This window comes from Bos javanicus, chromosome 19, assembly GCF_032452875.1.
Source record: "Bos javanicus breed banteng chromosome 19, ARS-OSU_banteng_1.0, whole genome shotgun sequence".
In the NCBI taxonomy this organism is placed as follows: Eukaryota; Metazoa; Chordata; class Mammalia; order Artiodactyla; family Bovidae; genus Bos; species Bos javanicus.
In genome coordinates, this window is record NC_083886.1 from 44061301 (window position 1) to 44081397 (window position 20097).

Here is a 20097-nt window from a genome sequence, read left to right on the forward strand (position 1 = left end):
TTCTTTGAGGCTGTCACCTCCTCTAATAACATCTCAGATTAGCAAGACCTTTCAAGGCTAAGACACCATTCAATGTTAAGTCTCTTAAAGGTTGTTCTCATACAAGATTTATTCCCCAGCACCCCTCCCACCCTCATCCCCATCCGGATTCACAGTGGAGGACTAAGGAGATTCAGAGCAGGATCCGCAGGTACAAAACACACCTTCCAAAGATTTTGCTCTCCTTCCTTTTCTCCCTCCTGCCAACTCCCAAGGCCTGAAGCTACACACACTCATGCAAACGCCAAAATCCCACTCCTTTCCCACACCTCCTGTTTTCTTCCACATCAGAGCTCACCTGTAAGACATCTGGGCTCTGAGAAGAGAGGTGTCCAAAGTCTGAGAACCCTAAAGCGAGGGAGAGGCTGTTACTCTCAACTTCACACAAAGGGAAGTGACTGAATCAGACACCAAGCTCTTCTCTCCTCTCACCGTTGACTATTTTTACTCCCTGGCCTCTACCTTGTCCATCAACCAAGAGCAAACACGTTAGCACACTCCCACCTGCAGCACGTGAAAACTGGCTCTGTCCAACATCCATCACCCAGGTGCGGGGTGTTGGAGGGAGTGGTCCCTGAGGATCAGCAAAGGGGTAATTTATGTGGAGGGACAGATGATTAGGAGAATTTGGCTTGAGCTCTGATTGGGGAGGCATGGGTTTAGAACTAGTGATCATTTTGTTTTTGTCTCACATGATTTTTACTAGGGGCAGTAGAATATAGATACCCCATACAGGGGTTTCTGCTGATTACAGACACATTCTCGCTAACTGGGCTCATCTTAAAAGAGGCCCTGCCAAACTGGGCAGTTGAAAACAAAATTATTAAAGGAGCTGAACAGAGGGTAAGAAGAGCTGGTGCAAGAAGAGCTGGTGGCTCCTGGGATGAATGCCACTGAGCCGTCTGTAAAGTGCTACTCTGACATCGCCTGTGTGGGATTATTGCTTCTCCAAAGGAGGAGCAGGGGAAGGAAGGGAACACGGAAATGGTATGGAATGGTATGGTATTGCTATGCTCGTTGCTCAGGCTGATGGGTAAATGGAGCCAGGGGTTAGCAGCACCAAAAATAACCAGGCAGCTCCAAAACAGTGAGTGAGTCTGGGAGCTACAGAGGCGTTCACCCTCCCAACCCACTGACCCCACAGCCCAAAGTAATGTGGAAGAGGCCCACCCACACCTCATGTTCACATTCTAAAACTTCACAAGCAAGATTCTGGAGCACTAGGGGCTAGGCCTCAAGAAATGAGGATGGGCTGAGGCAAGGGGAACAGGCCTGCTCTGCAGAACCAAAGGACAAGTTTGCTTAGAAAAAGGCAAATCAACCATGGCTTAGCAAAAGAGGACAGTAAAACTCTTCCAGCTGCCTGACTCGGAGCTCTAGGGAGATGATAAACGGAGGAAGGAAGGGAAGGGATCTATTCACTGAGGGCCTCTGACCACCCAGACCTAGAAGCACACAGCAGCATCCCCTCAAAAGGGAACCAATACCCCTGACTACTTTGTTCCCCAAAAGTACCACCATCCTGATGGAGAGAAGTGTCCCTCAGGGGAGCACACTCTCACTTCGGTGACTTGAGCTCAGATATCAGCATCTAGCTGATAGCAAGGGAGTGAGTATCCTCTCTGAGTAGGCCTCTGAGCATCAGCCAGGCCACCGTGCATACTATATATAATTCAGAGGGTTGGACCTGGGTTCTTCCCTTGCCCCTTCACCTTAAGTGGAATGGGGAGAAAAAAACTTAAACCACAGTGACCCCCCCCCAAAGGAAGTCTCTCCTCAGTGGCTCCTGGAACTGGCAGGGTCCAGCTGATTCAGCTCTGACTGGTCCAGAAGTTCAAAGTCATCCCCCTCAGCATCAGTGTCCAGGTCTGAACTGGGTGCCCTGAGGACACCTCTGGTGGCTCTCCGGGGAGGTAGGCCAGAAGGGCCTGGCTGGGAGGCCCCTGACAGGGCCAGTTGGATCATGCCCTGCGAAACCAGGCTAGCAAGGTTGCTGGTGAGGTTGGATCCTGCAGGCAGGGCACCAAGCAAAAGCTCCGGCAGTGCGGCCTCTTCCCGGCTGGCAGGGGGGCCCTGAGACTCCCCAGCCCCCGGCGGGGACCGGTACATCAAGCTGGGCATCCCAATGCTGGTATCGTCCTCGTCATCCAGGCCCGTAGGATCCACGTTAATGGAAGGGAAGTCTGGAAGGTCTCTGGCGAAGGATTCCTCTGGATCACTGTGACCATCTAGGTCTGGGAGAACAGAGGAGTGTCTGAGACATGGCAACCGCCTGGCCTTCCTGTGCCCCAGCCCCACCACGTCAGCCCCAAATAACCAGATGTTTCCACCCTGGATTTCTGGCACTGGTCAGCCTTCCCCCTCCACTTATAGACTGCTGTTACCTTTACTGGCCAAAGAACTTCCCCTTTCTCTGCCATGTCCCCCATGAGCTTTGATCCTGAGGCCACTAAGCGGCTGAGGACTTCCAGGGGAGCAGCAGTGCCATCTGGCTGGAGCCATGCCCCTAAAGCTGCTCCACCACCTAATCCACAGCTCGGAAAACAGGTGAGGCGGGGGTAGTGTCCCTGCTGCCTGCAAAGCTGAGTGGCAACAGTCAGAGCCAGTATCAACTTGGGTCCAAGGTTCCTCTCACCTTCAGAGCCTTCTGTTAGAGGTGTTTGGCCCCGTGAAAGGTTGAATGTACCGTTGTCTGTACAGGAGACCTCAGCATCCGAGTGCTCGGAGTCTGTGATGGCCAGTTCCCTGGCAACAGTGGAATCATCCAGCTGAGGTAAAGACAAGACCAACAAGCATGAAGAAGCGGTGCCATTAGAAAACAGGTGCAGTCTGCCACTTACAGCTTCACCAGTGAGCTGGCCCCAAAGGCTACCCCTAAGGCTAACAGTGTAACCAGGCATGGATGGCGACTTCAGTCAGAATCCTGACCCCTTTCAGGTTGCTCCCCCAGGGAAAACACTCTTTTTCATCAATCTTGAGCCCAGGAAGGAAAGCAGCCTTGAGAGTCAACCAGCCACTTATACTCTGATGCAAATAACTAACCCAGAGAATACTTTTCACAGGTGGCCAGGAGGAAATGCACAGGTTACCGCTTGACCTAAGGCAAGCTGGGCTGTTTAAAGAGAGATCAGGCCAGTTGCAGAAGTTCTGCCCTGATGGCAGGGGTTAAAAGGAGACATGGAAGAGGGTGTGCTGGTCACCAAACTCAAACAAAGATCTACATACAAAGTCCCAATATAATACTAGCTTCTCTCCTCACTGCTCTTGGGGGCAGGAAGGTCCTTGGAGAGCCCACAGTGACCCTGGAAACCTGTTTACTGTCTAAACAGGAGTACCAGATGGTAAAAAAGGAGCTAAAAAAACTGGCCAGTGAGGCAGCTCCCCACACCCCAGATACCTGAGGACAGAAGGCAGCAAGCTCCTCCTCGCTGTCACTGTGGTTGTCCGCAGCACGCTCTGGGTGGAGAGCTCTGCGCCGCACTGTGTGGGAAGAGCAGAAGCCATGAACACCTTCCCTTGAGGGCAAACTCCCTCCCTCTTCGAATTTCAAAGGCATTAAAGTCAGAATACCAGAGAATGAACCCCTTAAACCTACATACCGATGTCTGAGGAAGGAACTGCCTAAGTAGCAAGGTAAGCTAATAACATAACAGGAAAGAAACCCTTTCTGTTCTGGTCAGATCAACTACCAGTCTTGTCAACAAGCCTCAAGCTCAGCTAAGAACAGATCAGATATCAGTGTGAAAAGTGGATACTATCACAGAGAAGGCAAAGGGAGCCACCCCACCTGGGCTGAATCAGGCTTTTGAGGAGTGGTACTGCTCAACTGGCTGCGTCAGGCGGAGCCAGGCCTTGGCACCCATGTGCAGGGCTCTTAGAAGGCCAGGGCTTAATGAAGACCCAAGCCGACCACACCACAGAAGATAGGGAAAAGCTCGCTCGACTGTCGTTTGTGGGTTGGAGGATCTCAGGCTAGTATACACCCGGCTTCAGAAGCCAGTTTTCAATCACTTTGGGAAGGCAGCTTTCAGGAGTGAACAGAGGCCCACCTGAGGAGTTTAAAAGACCTACTCTGCCATTTACTAACCGTGAGCTTCAGTTTCCTCAACCAGAAAAGGAAAATATCACCCTCTTTTTAAGGGTGTTGTACAGACAACGTATGCAGAGCAGCCAGCTCAGTGCTTGGGCACATGGGACGTGCTTCATAAAAAGCAGCTAACACTGGGAATATCTTCACTGTCTTTTATATGATGTGGGAGAACTTGTCTCATATTTGTCTAAAATGAGTGTCTAGAATTCCAAAGGGAAAAATTGGTAAGCCTGCAGAGTTCCCTAGAGTAGATCATCACTTTTACCTACCACCCCGCTATGCACCAACCACATCCCACTTCTCCACGTTCAAGGACCTATGACGCCAAACCTCTGGGCTTCTCCTTCTCCCCAAACTGCCCAAATGGACGGAAGGTTCCCCTGGACACTTACATTGTCTCTCTCTCTGCTTGGACATCATGTAGCCACGAACGCTGAAGTCCAGCCGCTGCAGTGCGGGCTTCAGCCGTACATACACTCGGTCCCACAGTCGGTGGTACACAGCGAGGGGCCACATCATGACAGTGACAACTGAGAGGAGTGAGAAAGAGTGGTGAGATGGAGAAAGGGCTGCATACACAGTCCTCACTGTCCCTCTGCCGTGTGTCCTTAGGGCTGGGACACTTAGTGTGGGACGGTCCTGCTTAATTCTGCAGGTCATCTTCACGAGGTGAAGATTTTTGGGGTCAGAGACTTCTGTAGCCCTGACAGGGCTGTGCACGGTGGGCTGTGCTGCTGACACATCAAGGGCAGAACCAGTGCTGTCACCTGCATATGGGTGTCGCTGAGTCATAAACACGACCAGATGGTAACAATGCCTCGGCAGCTACACAACACATCATTCGAGCTTCTGCTATATAATCACCAGGGTCATTATTGCTCAGTTCTTCCAGCCTCAAGTAGACAGAGTTCATGCCAATATGAAGTAACTAAATTTACAAAACTGCTCTGGAGGGGTGGGGTGGGGGGAAGTGCTCCAGGTAAACAGAACCTAGTAACCTACAGAGTAAACAGAATCTAGAACAGAATCCTAAGAGTTATGTCCTACTGTTACACAATACACTGACTCTAAAAATTCCCTCCTGAAATAGGAACAGACAGTCCTTTCTTTATAGCTGGTTAGTGGACCCTTGTCAGTTTCTAAAATTCGGTAAGAAAAGGACTTTATATGTGGGAGCTTGACAGGTAAGAAGAAAGGTATTTTCATGACTCTAAACAGGACATGAAAATAAAAAAGGTCATTTCCTGGAGAACCAAAATATAAAAGTCCTCTCTCTAGACAAAGGTAGCTATGGCTAGAGAAGCTATGAGTAGGTTAAGCTTGTGGGGGAGGTATATATCATACTTACGAATTAAGTAGGAGAGCAGGAGCCCAGGGATGTAGCGGCCCAAGACAGCCAAAAAGGTCAGTATCCCACAGCTCAGCAAGCAGAACTAGGGGTGTCAGGAAACAATATTAAGTTTCTGCTATATGGCAGGGGATGGGGTGGGGATGGGGGGCAGGTAAGATGGAATGTGACTGAAATGATTTTTTATGACCTCTGAATAAAGCCTGGACATGTCAGAATGACATGTACCTAGCCACTGCTGCTGATGGTGATTCTGCTGGGGAGGAAAGGGAGCATGTCCACTTCTATTCAAACTCTTCTCACATGGCTAACCCCACAGGGCTGCACCTTTCATGCTGGGAAATGGTTTGAATAGGACTGAGCCAAAAATTCTCTCTGAAAACAAGTGCTGGTGGTGGGCTTTTTTAAGGCAAAGTAAAATAAAATGAAAAACTCAACCACTTACCACATGTTTAATATGACACAGAATGCACACAAGCAAGCTTTCTTTCCCATCTTGGGGCAGGAAGATGGCCTAATCTAAGTGGCAAGCACCTGAAGGAGTCATTGAGTTCTTGCCTTAGTCCTAGTGGCTGGTCAGAAGCCCCTTCCTATGACTTCCCTTGTCTCTACCAGCACCATGGTCTTTTCTTTCTTGAATGAGGATAGGTAGTAAAAGGGCTGTTTCAGTTTAGCATGAACTGAACTGAGAAGCCAGAAATGAGAGTGAAAAAGGGAAGAGTCTTACCTTGCCTGGGTTTTGCTTTTTGAAAAGCAAAAGATTCCTTATGAAAATGGTCCCACTAACCCAGACTTCAGCTACGTGGTGGCAGAGCTCGGGCACGCTGAGTAACCGAGGGTGCACAAAACCCCAGCTATGGGAAAGAGAAGGGGGAGCTGTGAAAGGAGGGTGCTGAGGGTTCCCCCCCATCTCACTTTGAAGGCAGCTGATGGTTCCGGGTTTAAATAGGGGCTGGGGAGTGGCTAGCCCGAGGTGCTCTAGAGGTGAAGCACGACTTTCTTCTTGGCTCTCCAGGTTGAAACTTGAATTTAAGGACTAGGAGGGCAAACTTGTTCTGACAACTCCACCCTATGAGCCAGCAGCCCAATCCACGTGTGTAAACCTGCCACCAGCTCCTAGGCCCTTTGTGCTTAAAAGCATCTTTCCTGTGCTCAGACTACTGCAATTCACTAAGATTGCAATCCAGGAGAAAACGTAAAGCACAGACTGACAGCACTGTGGTGGGTGGGGTGGAGGCGATGGATGTGCCCCTTAGAGAGAAAACAAAACAAAACCAAAATAAACCCAGCAAAGACAATCCAACATATGACATGAATGAACTGAAAAATGAAAGCAGGAGCTGTAAGCCACAAGAGGAATCTTTGGCTTGCTGATGCCAGAAACGAATGTGTTTTCTGACCAGGAACTTTAAACAGCCAAAGGTAACAGAAACACTAAATGACCTGGTTTTTATAAAAGCCAGGAGACAAATGAGGTAAGTTGCCTCTAAGTTTTCACACGGGCTGAATAATTCCTTGGTACGTCAGCACGCTAATGTTGCTTTCTCAGAAATGTCTCTTACAAGTATCACAGGACGCTCAGCATCTCAACCTACTGCTGCCTGAACTTTAGGATTTGTTAAAATGATTATTTGCAACAGACTAGGTTCTCAGCTTCTAATTTGTATCCAGAACATGGAGTTAACAACCTGTAACCAGAATACTACAACAAGAGAATCAATCAGAGCAACAAAAAGGGATTTAATTAGCATTCCATACCTCTCATTGTCTAACACGCCGGGTCTTGGCACTACAATATTAAAACAAACACCAGCATTAGTTGGTAGGGAAAACAAAACATGAAAATGTTAGGCTGTTGGTCTGATAGCTCAAGTTTTAATAGGTTTGGGGGAAAGGAAAACAGTAACAGCCAATAAAAAGGAGACACCATGTTATACTGCCAGTTAGGGAGCTACAGACAAGGGAATGATAGCTAATGCCTGCTCATTTCTCTGGTAGGATGGGGTGGGAATTCAAATGGAGCATTAGGGCCCCTTCTAATTACTACAGCTGAGAGCCAAGGTGCACACAAAGAAGTTCATCCCACCCACCCCTCAAGTGTGTCTGGGTTGCTCATATGCATCAATGTGTGCCAGGTCATGAGGGCATGTTATGACTACTTTAACTCTGGAAATCTGCTATTCAAAAGAGACCTATTAACTACAATCAATGATGAAAAGTCTTCTGACATTCACTAGCCATAGGACAGGTGGGTGAACTACATGATTCCTTGAAGTCTCTGCAAAATAGGATGGGAATGTATTTAAAAACTGTACACTCTAGTTTGAATATTCTGCCAGCACTTCAAAAATAACATGTCCAACCTACATCAATCTTCCTCACTCTCAGTCTCCACCCAAACCAACTGCCCAGCCTGCCGCTGCCTACCTCTGCTAACTGTAATGCCACTCTTACTCCTCTCCTCGCTCTGAAATCCCAAAGCTGCTGTTATTCCTTACTCCCCTAACCTCCTATTTATCAGTCTTTTTAAACAATTTAAAAGAAATTCCTGAGAGGCAAACTGATACTGCCTTGGTATTGATGCAGTATCTAGTGAGGAAAATTATTTAACAACTTGATGACTATTTATTCCTCACACCAATTATGAAGGAAAGGATATCTCAGGTGGTGGATACAGATTTCCTGAACTTAACAACAATGGGAAGGACAGAACTCAGCTCTAAGGCACTGTGGGTGGGGCGCTAGCCCTTCAAGTGTCTCCTAAAGCAAATAATTCAGACTTCAAAAGCTATTCCCAGCTTCACATACTCCTCCAAAAACTCCTAAAACTACAGGTAAAAATGATAGACAATTTCCGGTTCAGAATGTTCTAAATCCTACCAAACTCACCTTTTATTTCAGGCCAGATTTTGTTCTTCCATTGATCTATACACACAATAATCATTGAGCTGAATGCAAGTAAAAACACAAGACGAAGGGATGTCAGGGCAAAGAACCTAAAGGGAAGGAGAAAGAGAAGATCGTTATCCACTTAAGCTAATTTTATAAAAGACCCTATGTGCACTACTGGTTCTGTGGTAAACAGACTTAAGTGCTAGCTATACACCTTGGGAAAAACCACTTAAACTCAACGGACTTTAGCTATTTTACCTATGGCGTAGACATAAGAATTTGCTTCTGCAAAGCCAAATGACTAAATCAAATAAACTTAGAGCCCCTTTCAACTTTCAAGTCTGTGATTCTATTAATTTCAAGAAGAAATTCATCTTTTTTGTTGCCTGTTTTGGGGTTTCTCGGCCACACTGCATGGCTTATGGGATCTGAGTTCCCCAACCAGTGACCGAACCTGGGCCCTCAGCAGTGAAAGCTCAGAGTCCTAACCACTGGATGGCCAGGGAATCCCCAAAATTCATTCTCGAACTGAACAAGTTGTTATGATGAAAGCAAACGTCTTTCTATAAAATTAGACCCTGGTTCAGGGCAATAAACTGACAGAGGTGCATTAAAGAACAGCTAACTCAATCAGACATCCTTTTTCAGATAAAGGAACAAAGGCTCAAAAAAGTGAACCAACTTGGTCAAGGACACACAAAAAGTGAGCACTGAAGCTCCATCTAAAAACCACTTCTTCAGAACTGACATCAACCCTTCTCAAACTTCCCAGAAAACCTGACTCATTTAATGAGGAGAACATTACTGATACCAAAGCCAGACAAAACACTACAAGAAAACTACAGTCCAATACACGTTATGAATATTGAGGCAAAAATCCTCAATAAAATATTATCAACATGAATTCAGCAGCATATTAAAAGGATTATACACCATGAATAATTCCAGGGACTTATCCCAGGAATGCAAGGGTGGTTCAAGATACAAAAATCAACAACTGTAATGTATCGAATTAACAGAATGAAGGAAAAGCTAATTATTATTTGAAGGAATAAATATGGGTGCATAAAAAGATGTTTACAAAAAAATTGGGGAAATCAGAACACTGACAGTAGGTCTGAAAATATTAAGGAATTACTGTTAATTTGGGGGGATATGGTGATATTATGGAAGTTCTGTTTTTAAAGAGTCCCTATCTTTTAGAGATACATACTAAGATATTTATGAATGAAATGACGTATTTGGGATTTGTGTCAAAACAATAGCCTGCCAAGGGGCAAAGGATGTGAAAGAAGAGGAAACAAGACTGACTGTGAGTTCTTCACTGCTGAAGCTGGGTGATGAGTACATGAAATTCCTTATGCTCTCCTCTCTACTTCTGTATATATTTAAAATCTTTCACAATAAAATTTTTTTTCAAAAAAAAAGACTGGTTCTTATGAATCTTTCTATGATCCAACTCAAAAGCCTCCAGGGCAGTGCCCTGCAGAGTGTCTGTAGTCCAGTGATTTTACCAGACTGTCAAGGAAGTAAGTACAGAAACTGAAAGCAAGAATTTAGTAATTTTTATAGCAATTTGACCAAGTAATTTCGAACATAAGGATATATTTGGGTTTGTATTTTGTGTGCCTTTTTAACTTATCTAGTAACTTATTTATATTGTATTTTACAAAAATTTGATCAGATGTAGACCGGGGAAAAAGACAACACTAGTCCTTCACTGAAGATGGTTTGAGAGACAACTGTTCTAAGATCTTTGTTGTTGCTGTTTAGTTGCTACGTTGTGTCCGACTCTTTGCAAATCCATGGACTGTAACCCACCAGGCTACTCTGTCCATGGGATTTCCCAGTCAAGAACTGGAGTGGGTTGCCATTTCCTTCTCCAGGGATCTTCCCAACCCAGGAATCGAACCCGCGTCTCCTGCACTGACAGGCAGATTCTTCAACACTGAGCCACCAAGGAATTAAGGGAGGCCAAATGCATCACCAGAGAAGCAGTTCAGCAGGGCAGTGAGGTATGGCTTTTAAAGCTAGATTGACTTGAGTCTTTCTCTGAACAGGCACTCTTAGTTGTATGACTCTGAGTAAATTAGCTTAAACCTCCTTAAGCCTCAGTTTCCTCATCTATATGTTATATCTATATTAACAATAACAAATCATGCAGGATTGTTTGGAGGTATAAGAAACAACATACTTAAGTCACTTATAAAAGTATTATAGTTGGCTTCCTTGGTGCTCAGTGGTAAAGAATCTGCCTGCCAATGCAGAAGACCTAGAGGCAATCTCTGATCCAGGAAGATCCCGCATGCTGTGGAGCAACCAAGCCTGTGCGCCACAACTATTGAGCCTGCGCTCTGGGGCACGGGAGCTGCAGCTACTGAGCCCATATGCCTAAAGCCCGTGCTCCTCAATAAGAAAAAGCCACTGTAATGAGAAGCCCGAGCACCTCAACTAGAGAGAGCAGCCCCTGCTCACCGAAACTTGAGAAAAGCCTGCACAGCAACAAAGACCCAGCAGAGGCAAATATAAACAAATAAAATTATCTTTAAAAATACCATGGTTGATCTTGCTAAAAAGACAAGAAAATACAAACAAGGCACCTATATATGCCCAATATATGTCCTATTCAATTTTACAAAGGAGCAGTGTTATTAGCTATCATCACAGCAACTGATCAAACGAGAATAAGGATGACCAAGAGATCATTCATGGTTATAAACGATCTCATCTTCTCAATACAACACGTGACCTAATGACTTGACATATTCACAGAATACCATACTAAGAGTATAATCCTTTTTTTTTTTTTTTTTTTTTTAAGAAAAAGCTGTATCTATGAATACATAGATATACATACATACATATGCATGCAGGGACTGTCAGAGGAACTTTAATTTTGGTCTCTAGATGTTTTGCACTGTTTTCAATAAACATGAATCCATGTTATGTATTTTAAACAATACAAAAAATGAGGGATGGAAGAAACCAAGAACTTAAAGAAACCCAGTCACTAATGGCAACCCTATTCCAATATTTCCACCCCATCACTTCAAGGATACTGTAATTATACACGAAATTAAAGAATGAAAGTAGTTTAACAGGAGTAAGCCTCAAGAGCTGCCCCAAGGCCATTAATCTTCTCTCCAAAGCCAGTTCATCACCTCAACAAACAAGGAAGTTTAACAAGGCCAAGGATAAGGGCTGAGAGCATCTTGCTCCCCCGTGCTGCTGCTTCCATGTCCCAGCAGCAGGATGTGGCACGACTCAGTGTTCTCTGAAGTACCTGCGAGGGCTCTCTAGGGAGGCAATCCAGACTATCTGCAACTTTCACTTTCCAGATCACAACTGCTAACGCAAATACAAACTGGGGTAGGGAAAGGATACTAAACTTTTCTAAGAAAGGTCAGTTTTTCAAAGATGACCGCAATAAAAATACAGTTTCTCGAAGAGCTGAACTATAGTCTGTTAGAGCCCCCACCTATGCTTCAACTCAATTCAAACATTTATTAATTGCCTACTATATGCTGAGGCCTTATGGTAAGTAGGCCAGTTACAGAAAAGAGTAACACATGGACCTTATTCTCAAGTGGATTTGTGTCAGTACGTGTTTGTAACATAGCATGATAAGATAACAATAACGATGAGGACATCTAAGCTGGGATTTGCAAAGGTAAGACAACACAGGAAAAGAGTGTGAGAAAGGAGAAGATATTCAGAGAGGGAGAACAGCCAGCTGGCATGACATATTTAGGGAACTACAAGTAGTCTGACAGAACTCAAACATAAAGAACAGAGGGAGAGGATGAGTATGGGGAGAGAGGAAGAAGTCAGACCATGAGGGACCTTTTATGACAAAGGGTACTGAATTTTATCCTGCACATAAAGGAGAATCAGCAAAGAGTTTTACAAATGGTCTATTTGCTGGATCATGAAGGCTAAAACTGCAAGCATCTTCTTGAACCAGATTAATCCTGGTCAGTAATGCAATTTTAGAGCCAGACACAGGATAACCTTTCCTTGAACAAGCCAACGCAGAAACTTAAGAGGAAGAAGAGCTTTTCTGTGAAGTGAGAGTCGCTCAGTCATGTCTTACTCTTTGTGATCCCTCAGACTATACAGTCCATGGAATTCTCCAGGCCAGAATACTGGAGTGGGTAGCTTTTCCCTTCTCCAGGGGATCTTCCCAACCCAGGGACTGAACCCAGGTCTTCCACATTGCAGGTGGATTCTTTACCAGTTGAGTCACGAGGGAAGCCCAAGAACACTGGAGTGGAAATCCCTTCTCCAGCAGATCTTCCTAACCCAGGAATCCAACCAGGGTCTCCTGCATTGCAGGTGGACTCTTTACTAACTGAGCTGTGAGGGAAGCCCTAGGTAAAATAACAATTCTTGGAAAAATAGTTTCTTCCATACAGATAAAATATTAATTAATGGGAAGTTCACCTCAAACCACTAGAGTTGATCTCTTCAAGGTACCTGCATGCATACATGCTAAATCACTTGTGTCTGACTCTATGGGACCCTATGGACCCTGCCAGGCTCCTCTGTCCATGGGATTCTCCAGGCAAGAGTACTGGAGTGGGTTGCCATTTCCTCCTCCAAGGGATCTTCCCCACCCAGGAATTGAACCAGCATCTCTTACATCTTCTGCACTAGCAGATAAGCTTACCACTAGCGCCACCTGGGAAGCCCCCTCCAAGGTACCTGAAAGTGAAACTGAAAGTCGCTCAGTGCATCCAACTCTTTGAGACCCCAAGGACTGTATAGTCCATGGAATTCTCCAGGCCAGAATACTAGAGTGGGTAGCCTTTCCCTTCTCTAGGGGATCTTCCCAACCCAGGGATCAAACCCAGGTCTCCCGCATTGCAGGCGGATTCTTTACCAGCTGAGCCACCAGGGAAGCCCAAGAAATACTGGAGTGGGAAGCCTATCCCTTCTCCAGCAGATCTTCTCGACCCAGGAATCAAACCGGGGTCTCCTGCATTGCAGGCAGATTCTTTACCAACTGAACTATCAGGGAAGACAATATCAAATGTTATTAATTCCTTTAGGGGTCTATCAAATATAAAAGAATATGGATAAGTGTGTACACCTTTCCTTCAGCCTCAATACTAAATTCTTAAAAGGAAATATCAGTCTCAGATTGGTGTGTTTGGAATATAGTGAAGTCACATTATACTTTTATTTTATGGAGGTAACTTGGCTGTGACAGAGGATGAGATGGTTGGATGGCATCACTAACTCGATGGACATGAGTTTGAGTAGGCTCTGGGAGTTGGTGATAGGCAGGGAAGCCTGGCGTGCTGAAGTCCATGGGATTGCAAAGAGTCAGACACGACTGAGTGACTGAACTGAACTGCACTGGAGGCCTACCTGTTAAAAAAAATAACCAACTCTGCAACTATGTACAAGGACAAGACATAATTGAAGATAAAGTACTTGTGAGATTGGTGTAAGTAAGGAATGAAGACAAATAAGGGAGGATTCCTCTGGATTAGTTTCGTCTTCCAATGTCTATTTCTGCAAGCCAAAAAATTCACATACAGATATAACAGTGTAAAAGCTGGATAAGACAACATGCAAAACATTTTTCAGCAACTATAATCATCATGAGAACTTTCCAACTTAGCAAAAACAACTACAACTGCAGTCAACTCTGGATATTCACATGTGAATTATTTAATTTGATTATTGCCCACAGCCCATTACTCCTACCAAGTGTAGAAGGTTCACAACAGACTTTTCCTTAATGATATTTATTTATTTATTTTATTTCTAATGGCAAGCATGTTTGTAGAAGAAATTTCAGAAAATATACTTCATAATTAAGGAAGAAAATAAAAATAAAATTAATACACTATTACCAGTCTGACAAAAAAAATTTTTTTACCCTAAATCTGGTCAAGCCTCTAGATTCAGCTACCAATTTACAGGAAACACACAGAAGAGCACAGAGGAACGTGTTAAGCCACAGGGATGCAATCAGCAAAATACAATCTGTAGGACACTTTACAGGACAAACTGGTTTCTTGCCTCAAAACAAGGAGGAGGTGGAAAAGAACTGGGGTATAGAAGACACAAAATTGGCCAAGAACTGAACATTTTTAAAGCTAGATACATGGTGATACATAATATTATTCTGCTTCTTATATATATGTTCTCCAATTTTCCAAAGTAAAAAGCTTAAAAAATAAATAACTCATTATCCACACACATATCCCAAAATATCAAGAGAGATTATTCCCTTCAGTTAAAAAAATATTCACATATAAAATACTCCATGGGAAAAAAAAAAAAAACTCCATGGAAGGATACAGGGTACCTGGTTTAAAAACGTTCTCCTTCACTTAAAAATCCATAGATATGTTTTTCTTTATCACCAGAAAAGCACTCACAACTTGAGGATGATTAATTACATCATACACAGATACAATTAGTTTTTAAACCTTTCCCTAATTGAACTGAGATGCTTCCAATGTTTGATGTAATAAAACTCTGTATCACTAAGCATAAATCTGACCTTACTTATGATTACTTTAAATGGAAGTACTAGGTCAAAGGAGAAGGCAATGGCACCCCACTCCAGTACTCTTGCCTGGAAAATCCCATGGACGGAGGAGCCTGGTGGGCTGCCGTCTATGGGGTCACACAGAGTCGGACACGACTGAAGCGACTTAGCAGCAGCAGCAGCAGCAGCAGCACTAGATCAAAAACCATTAACTATTTTAACAGCATTACAGAGATACAGTTTGCATACCATAAAATATACCTTGTAAACAGTCAAATTCAGTGTTTTTTGGTATCTCAGAGTTGCAACTATCATAATTATCTGATTTAGAACATTTTAATCACCCCCAAAAAAACCCCATGCCGGTTAGCAATCACTCCCAATTTCTCCCAAGCCCTTGAAAAGGTAGTAACTTTTTAAGTGTCTTAATACTGTTGCCTAGTTTCCAGAAAGGCTGTCAAATTCATATTCCTATCAACCATACATCAGATTTTCCATATTTTGCCCAGAATTAAATACTATCATTTTTAAAAACCTAATAAGCAGAAATTAGTAATTCACTGCCACTTATATTAGATTTTTTATTATTAATGAGTATAAATGTATATATCCATTGATTTATTATTGTTTGGGTTTTTTTGTCCTTTTATAAATTATCCACCCCCTTTATTAGGGGCTAAAATTCAATTAACTATCAGTCTAAATAAAATACTTATTAGAAAAACAATCTGGTGTCCAGAAAAATCATGAGAAATTCCAAAAAGAAACAATTTTTTGAGGTCAACAAAACCATGGATCCTCATCATTGGTATCGGTAAATTAGAGTCTGCTATAATCATAAACAAAAGAAAGATCACATGTCTATTTCAATCAAAGAAGATACTATTTCTGGGTTTCTTTGTTATTACAGAATAAGCTTCTCTCAGTGGCACTTCAGAACAAAGCAGCCCATCCTATAGGGACAGAAAGCCCATTATTGTACAGCACTTGCGGCTGTCTGGTTAATGAGCCAGTCACTGGTAAATTAGAAAGACAAAAAATTAACGTAACCTATATCGTGTAGTGCTGGTTGCTGCCTGTACAAAACCAGAAATGAAACCAGCTAGCTGCAAACGACCCACCTTATGTTAATGGACAGAAAGCACCCAACCTTAAAATCAGAACAGATAAAAACTTTTGGCAAAAAAAAAAGAAATAAAAAAAGAAGCCAAGGCAGCTCTGGGAATCCTCCCTGCTCAGGGAGACAGTGAAGGACTGGGAAGCCTGGCATGCTACAGTTCATGGGGTACCAAACAGTTGGACACGACTTAGCGACTGAGCAACAACAAGGCATCTCTGGGAGTCCTTCCTGCTACCAAATGCAAGAAGAACCCTCCAAAGACCATCATCAGAAACATCTGCTCAATAGATTCCATCTGAAATTTGATATACAGATTTTTTTTTCACAGAATAAATGCCTCTACTTAATAGGCCCTCCTTTCCATTTCCTATCTCTCACTACTATTTTTCCCCCCTCAAATTCTAACCTTTTAAATCAGCGTTACTGTATAATCACTTCTTGGGTCATTTTTTCACTTGGGGGTATTTTTCCTGGGGGGGAGGGCAGGGAGGGAATCACCTTTTTCCCATTGTGAAAACAAGAGATTTCCTAATACCCACTAAAATATAGTATGGTTAACTCAGACTTAGTGACTCTAAAAACAGATCCCAACAGAGATCTTATCAAAGAGAAAAAAAAGTTTGTGGACTGCTCTAAATCAATATTCCTAACCTCCTAGAATCACAGAATGTGAGACTGGAAAGGAGCTCAGCAGTCATCTGCCCCCTGCTCCCAGTCCCCTACCCCTGTGAACCATGTGCTTTTCATAGGAGGCAGTACAAGGGCTTAGAGTTTACACTCCTTTCCAGGGCTCCTTTATCCTTCCCTTATCTCCTAGGAATGAGTCCAACCAAAAAGTTATTAGAACCTGTTTTTTTCTTATCCTGTCAGGATAGATTCTTGCTGACTCAGATATTCTTCCCCCAAATTATTCATTTACAGGTGCTGTTGAGGCTAACGAAAATACAGGCCTGATATTGATAAGGAAGGCCTGATATTTCTGTTGTTATACTAGAGAAAATAACATATAAGTGACAAGGAGCAATACAGGCTAAAGATCACAATCACTGTAATTTTTCTGGAACTGGAAAATAAGAAGGAAAGCCTTGAAATACTATAGGAGCGAGGCATCTCATCTATCCCTATCTTTTATGTTCTTTATTAAAATGTAAAAGGGCACATTCACGGGTACAGGAAAACCTCAACTGAGAAGATAGAACATTGAAAGTTAAGAGCTACCTACCTGAATTCTGATGATTTGTTTGTACTCCTATTCAGTCTTCTAATACCTCGAAATGTATAAAACACCTCAGTTAATGATGTATCATTATTCAAAACAAGTAAAGAAAAATAAAATGCTTCAGATTTGATTTCTCTCTGACCTGCACCGAAGACCCACCTGCATTTCCTAAATACCTTTTTAAATGAAATGAGAACAAAGCAATTACTCTTTGACATTCCTAAGCAAAATATCTACACCCATATTCAATTTGATGCTACTGGAATGTAGTCTGACTTTTATTTTGAACCTCAAATCACCTTCCACGGAAGCTCATTTCCTAAAACAAACCACCCTGTGAACTCCAATGTTAAACAACCCTCACTTCTGGATCCTTACCACCATCAGTCAGTCATTTTGTAACCTTCACAGGTATGAGTCCTCTCAATAAATGGTACACCCAGTTCTTTCACTCTCAAGAGTCACACCCTCATCTTGTTACATCTCTCCCCCACCTACTTAGAGCCTGATGGGAATGTAACAACAGTAAATGCCTACTGGATACACAGCAGGCAAGCTACCAGGAAATGCCAGAGATAAAGACTAATGGGTGTCAATGCATTAAGAGACCCAGGAGAAAGGAGAAAGGGATCTGACATTCTAAACATTGCATATTAGTAAACTTAAGTAAATGCTATTGGGAACCAGCAAATTAAAGGTAACTGTAACATTTAAACACATGTATGAGCAGACTTCCACCCCACATTCTACCCAGAAAATCTCTCAGGCAAGGATCATGTGGAAGGTCCTCTCCTCAAAAATAACAACATATATGCTACTGATCTATGTGCATTAATAAACCCTTGCTTTATCAGAATTCATTTAAATGCTGCCAATGTTTTTATACATCAGTCACACTTTAATACAAACTGATTCATGATCAGCTCTTTTCCTAATAATACAATCCCATTGTAGGCAAAGAAGTTTTGACTTAATGGTCTGGGGCTACAGTCTGGGATGTGGAGGTGAGAGGAAAAGAAGATAAGGTCACTTGGGGAAACGCTCCAGAATGAGGTGCTACAGTTAAAAGTTTCCTAACAGAGAGCCTGGGGGAGAGTAGGTACCTGGGGATCAAGGAAGAAGCACTACCAAAAATAAATGAAGAATCCTGAAGGAAAAGTTTATCAAGTTTGCTCAAGACTCTAGAAGCAACAAATATCAAGAGATTGCTGTGACACCTCTAACCCAAGTCTCCTTCAAACCGGGAGACGATTACTGTAATATATACCTCCGTAGTGTGTCTTCCTGTCAATGAACTTGGAATTATTTGTTTGCTCCAGCTCACTAAAAACGTTCTTTCAAAGGATAACAAATATTTTGGTTTTAAAACCAAGAATTTCAAGAGGAAAGATATTTCTAGCAAAAACAATTATGTTTTGGAAACACACACTTTGTTTTGTTTCAGGCTTATCCAGAACTGCTTTATTTTTCATTCAGCTGTAGAAACCCCCCCTACACTTGAGTTCCCTTGGAATCTGATCAGTAATACTTCCCTAGTTACGAATAAATTCAAACTCTGCTTGGCAGATCCTATGAAGACCTAAGTTCACTTCAGGAGATGACAACTCAGGGAAGCAGCAGTTCCATTTTCACACAGCATGACACAGACAGATTCTTTAAGCATATTTTTAGCCCTACTATCCCAGCTCAGAAAAACAAACACTATTAGACACCCTCAATTTCCTTGCATATAAACCGTGGCGAAGGATGCTCCTCTAATTCCTTGAAACACGGAGAAGTCGTCTTAAGTGGCTTTGAAATGAGTGAAATCCCACAATTACTATTTCATAACTGTCTTCAAAAGCTTGTGATTTTCTTTCAAGTTGCAGTTATGGAGGCTCTCACGGACTCTCAGACTTTGCAAACTTCCTGAGTGGGCAAAAGGATGTCTATCTAACATGCTAATTCAGGTCGTTTAAGCCTGTTTCCTTATTACACCTATGGATCCCTTTTCAAGATCTCACGCCTTACTCACCTACCCCAACAATAAGTACTAAGATCTCGAGACTGTTGAGCAGACAAGAGAAGGGAGGTGATGGCCTTAACGGGACACAGCTTCTCTTGGCTAAAATGAGGCGCCTTCGCTCACTGCGAGCGGCTCAAGATGTTACTAGAAGCTCCTGCTAGATGTGCGGGGCGAGGGTGCACGTAAAGCAGGGGAAACAACTGGAAGGCCCTAAGAACTGCGGTGCCAAAGCCTCAGGCGGGATAGAGTGGAAGGAGGTGAGACAAAATTAGGCAGGTATAGGTAGGAGCCAGTGCAGCGAAGAAAACAAAGGAGGCGAGAGAGAGAGCCTTAGAGAAACCTGACGAATTCGCGCCTCGGAGGGTTTCCGAGGATCCAGTTCTCTCACCAGAAAGCCGCGTTCAGCCCCAGGCACCACAGGGCGCTCCTGGCTGGCCGCTCCCACACCAGGGCTGCCTGCACTCGGCTCAGCAGAGGCTCGTAAGGCCCCAGCACCTCCACCAGGGCCCGGTGCGCCGCCTCAACCTGCTGGTCCCGCTCCCAGGAGCCTGACATAGGGCGGCGACCCTTGAAAGTCTGACCGGAGGCTGGGCCTGGGGCCTCGGCCACCCCCTCTGCCTCCGCCATCTCCCCCCTGCAGCCACAACATCCGGGGCCACGGCCCGACAGTCACAATAATATCAACTGCGCAGATGCGCGAAACGACGAGGGAGGCCGCATCCCTCCACAGCGCGCCTGCGCGAACGCTCTTGGTCGCGTACATCCCAGGACGAAGAACACTGCGTCAAAATTACGTCCCCGACGCCCGTCAGGAGCTGCGCACGCGCAGTCTGCAGGGCTGAAGCCGAACGAGTAAGGAAGTGCCCTCGCCAGAAC

At 43.9% G+C, this 20097-nt stretch overlaps 1 protein-coding gene across 1 annotated transcript; it reads right to left on the reverse strand.

Annotated features, from left to right (window-relative positions):
- Positions 1-80: 80 nt before the first annotated feature.
- On the reverse strand, positions 81-19961 carry RETREG3 (reticulophagy regulator family member 3). Its single transcript, XM_061391880.1, has 9 exons — positions 19610-19961; positions 8367-8473; positions 7236-7266; positions 6205-6331; positions 5478-5562; positions 4522-4659; positions 3437-3519; positions 2675-2807; positions 81-2273 (listed from the first exon to the last, which is right to left on the reverse strand). The coding sequence occupies exons 1-9, from the start codon at positions 19846-19848 to the stop codon at positions 1816-1818; spliced, it is 1401 nt and encodes a 466-aa protein (XP_061247864.1). The 5' UTR covers positions 19849-19961; the 3' UTR covers positions 81-1815.
- Positions 19962-20097: the final 136 nt, after the last annotated feature.

Coding starts and splice junctions, on each gene's coding strand:
- RETREG3 (XM_061391880.1), bottom strand. CDS start 19,848: ATGGCGGAGGCAGAGGGGGTGGCCGAGGCCCCAGGCCCAGCCTCCGGT. Junction 7,267..8,366: donor AATCTGGCCTGAAATAAAAG/GTGAGTTTGGTA, acceptor TTAATATTGTAG/TGCCAAGACCCGGCGTGTTA. Junction 6,332..7,235: donor GGCGTGTTAGACAATGAGAG/GTATGGAATGCT, acceptor TCTTTCCCATAG/CTGGGGTTTTGTGCACCCTC.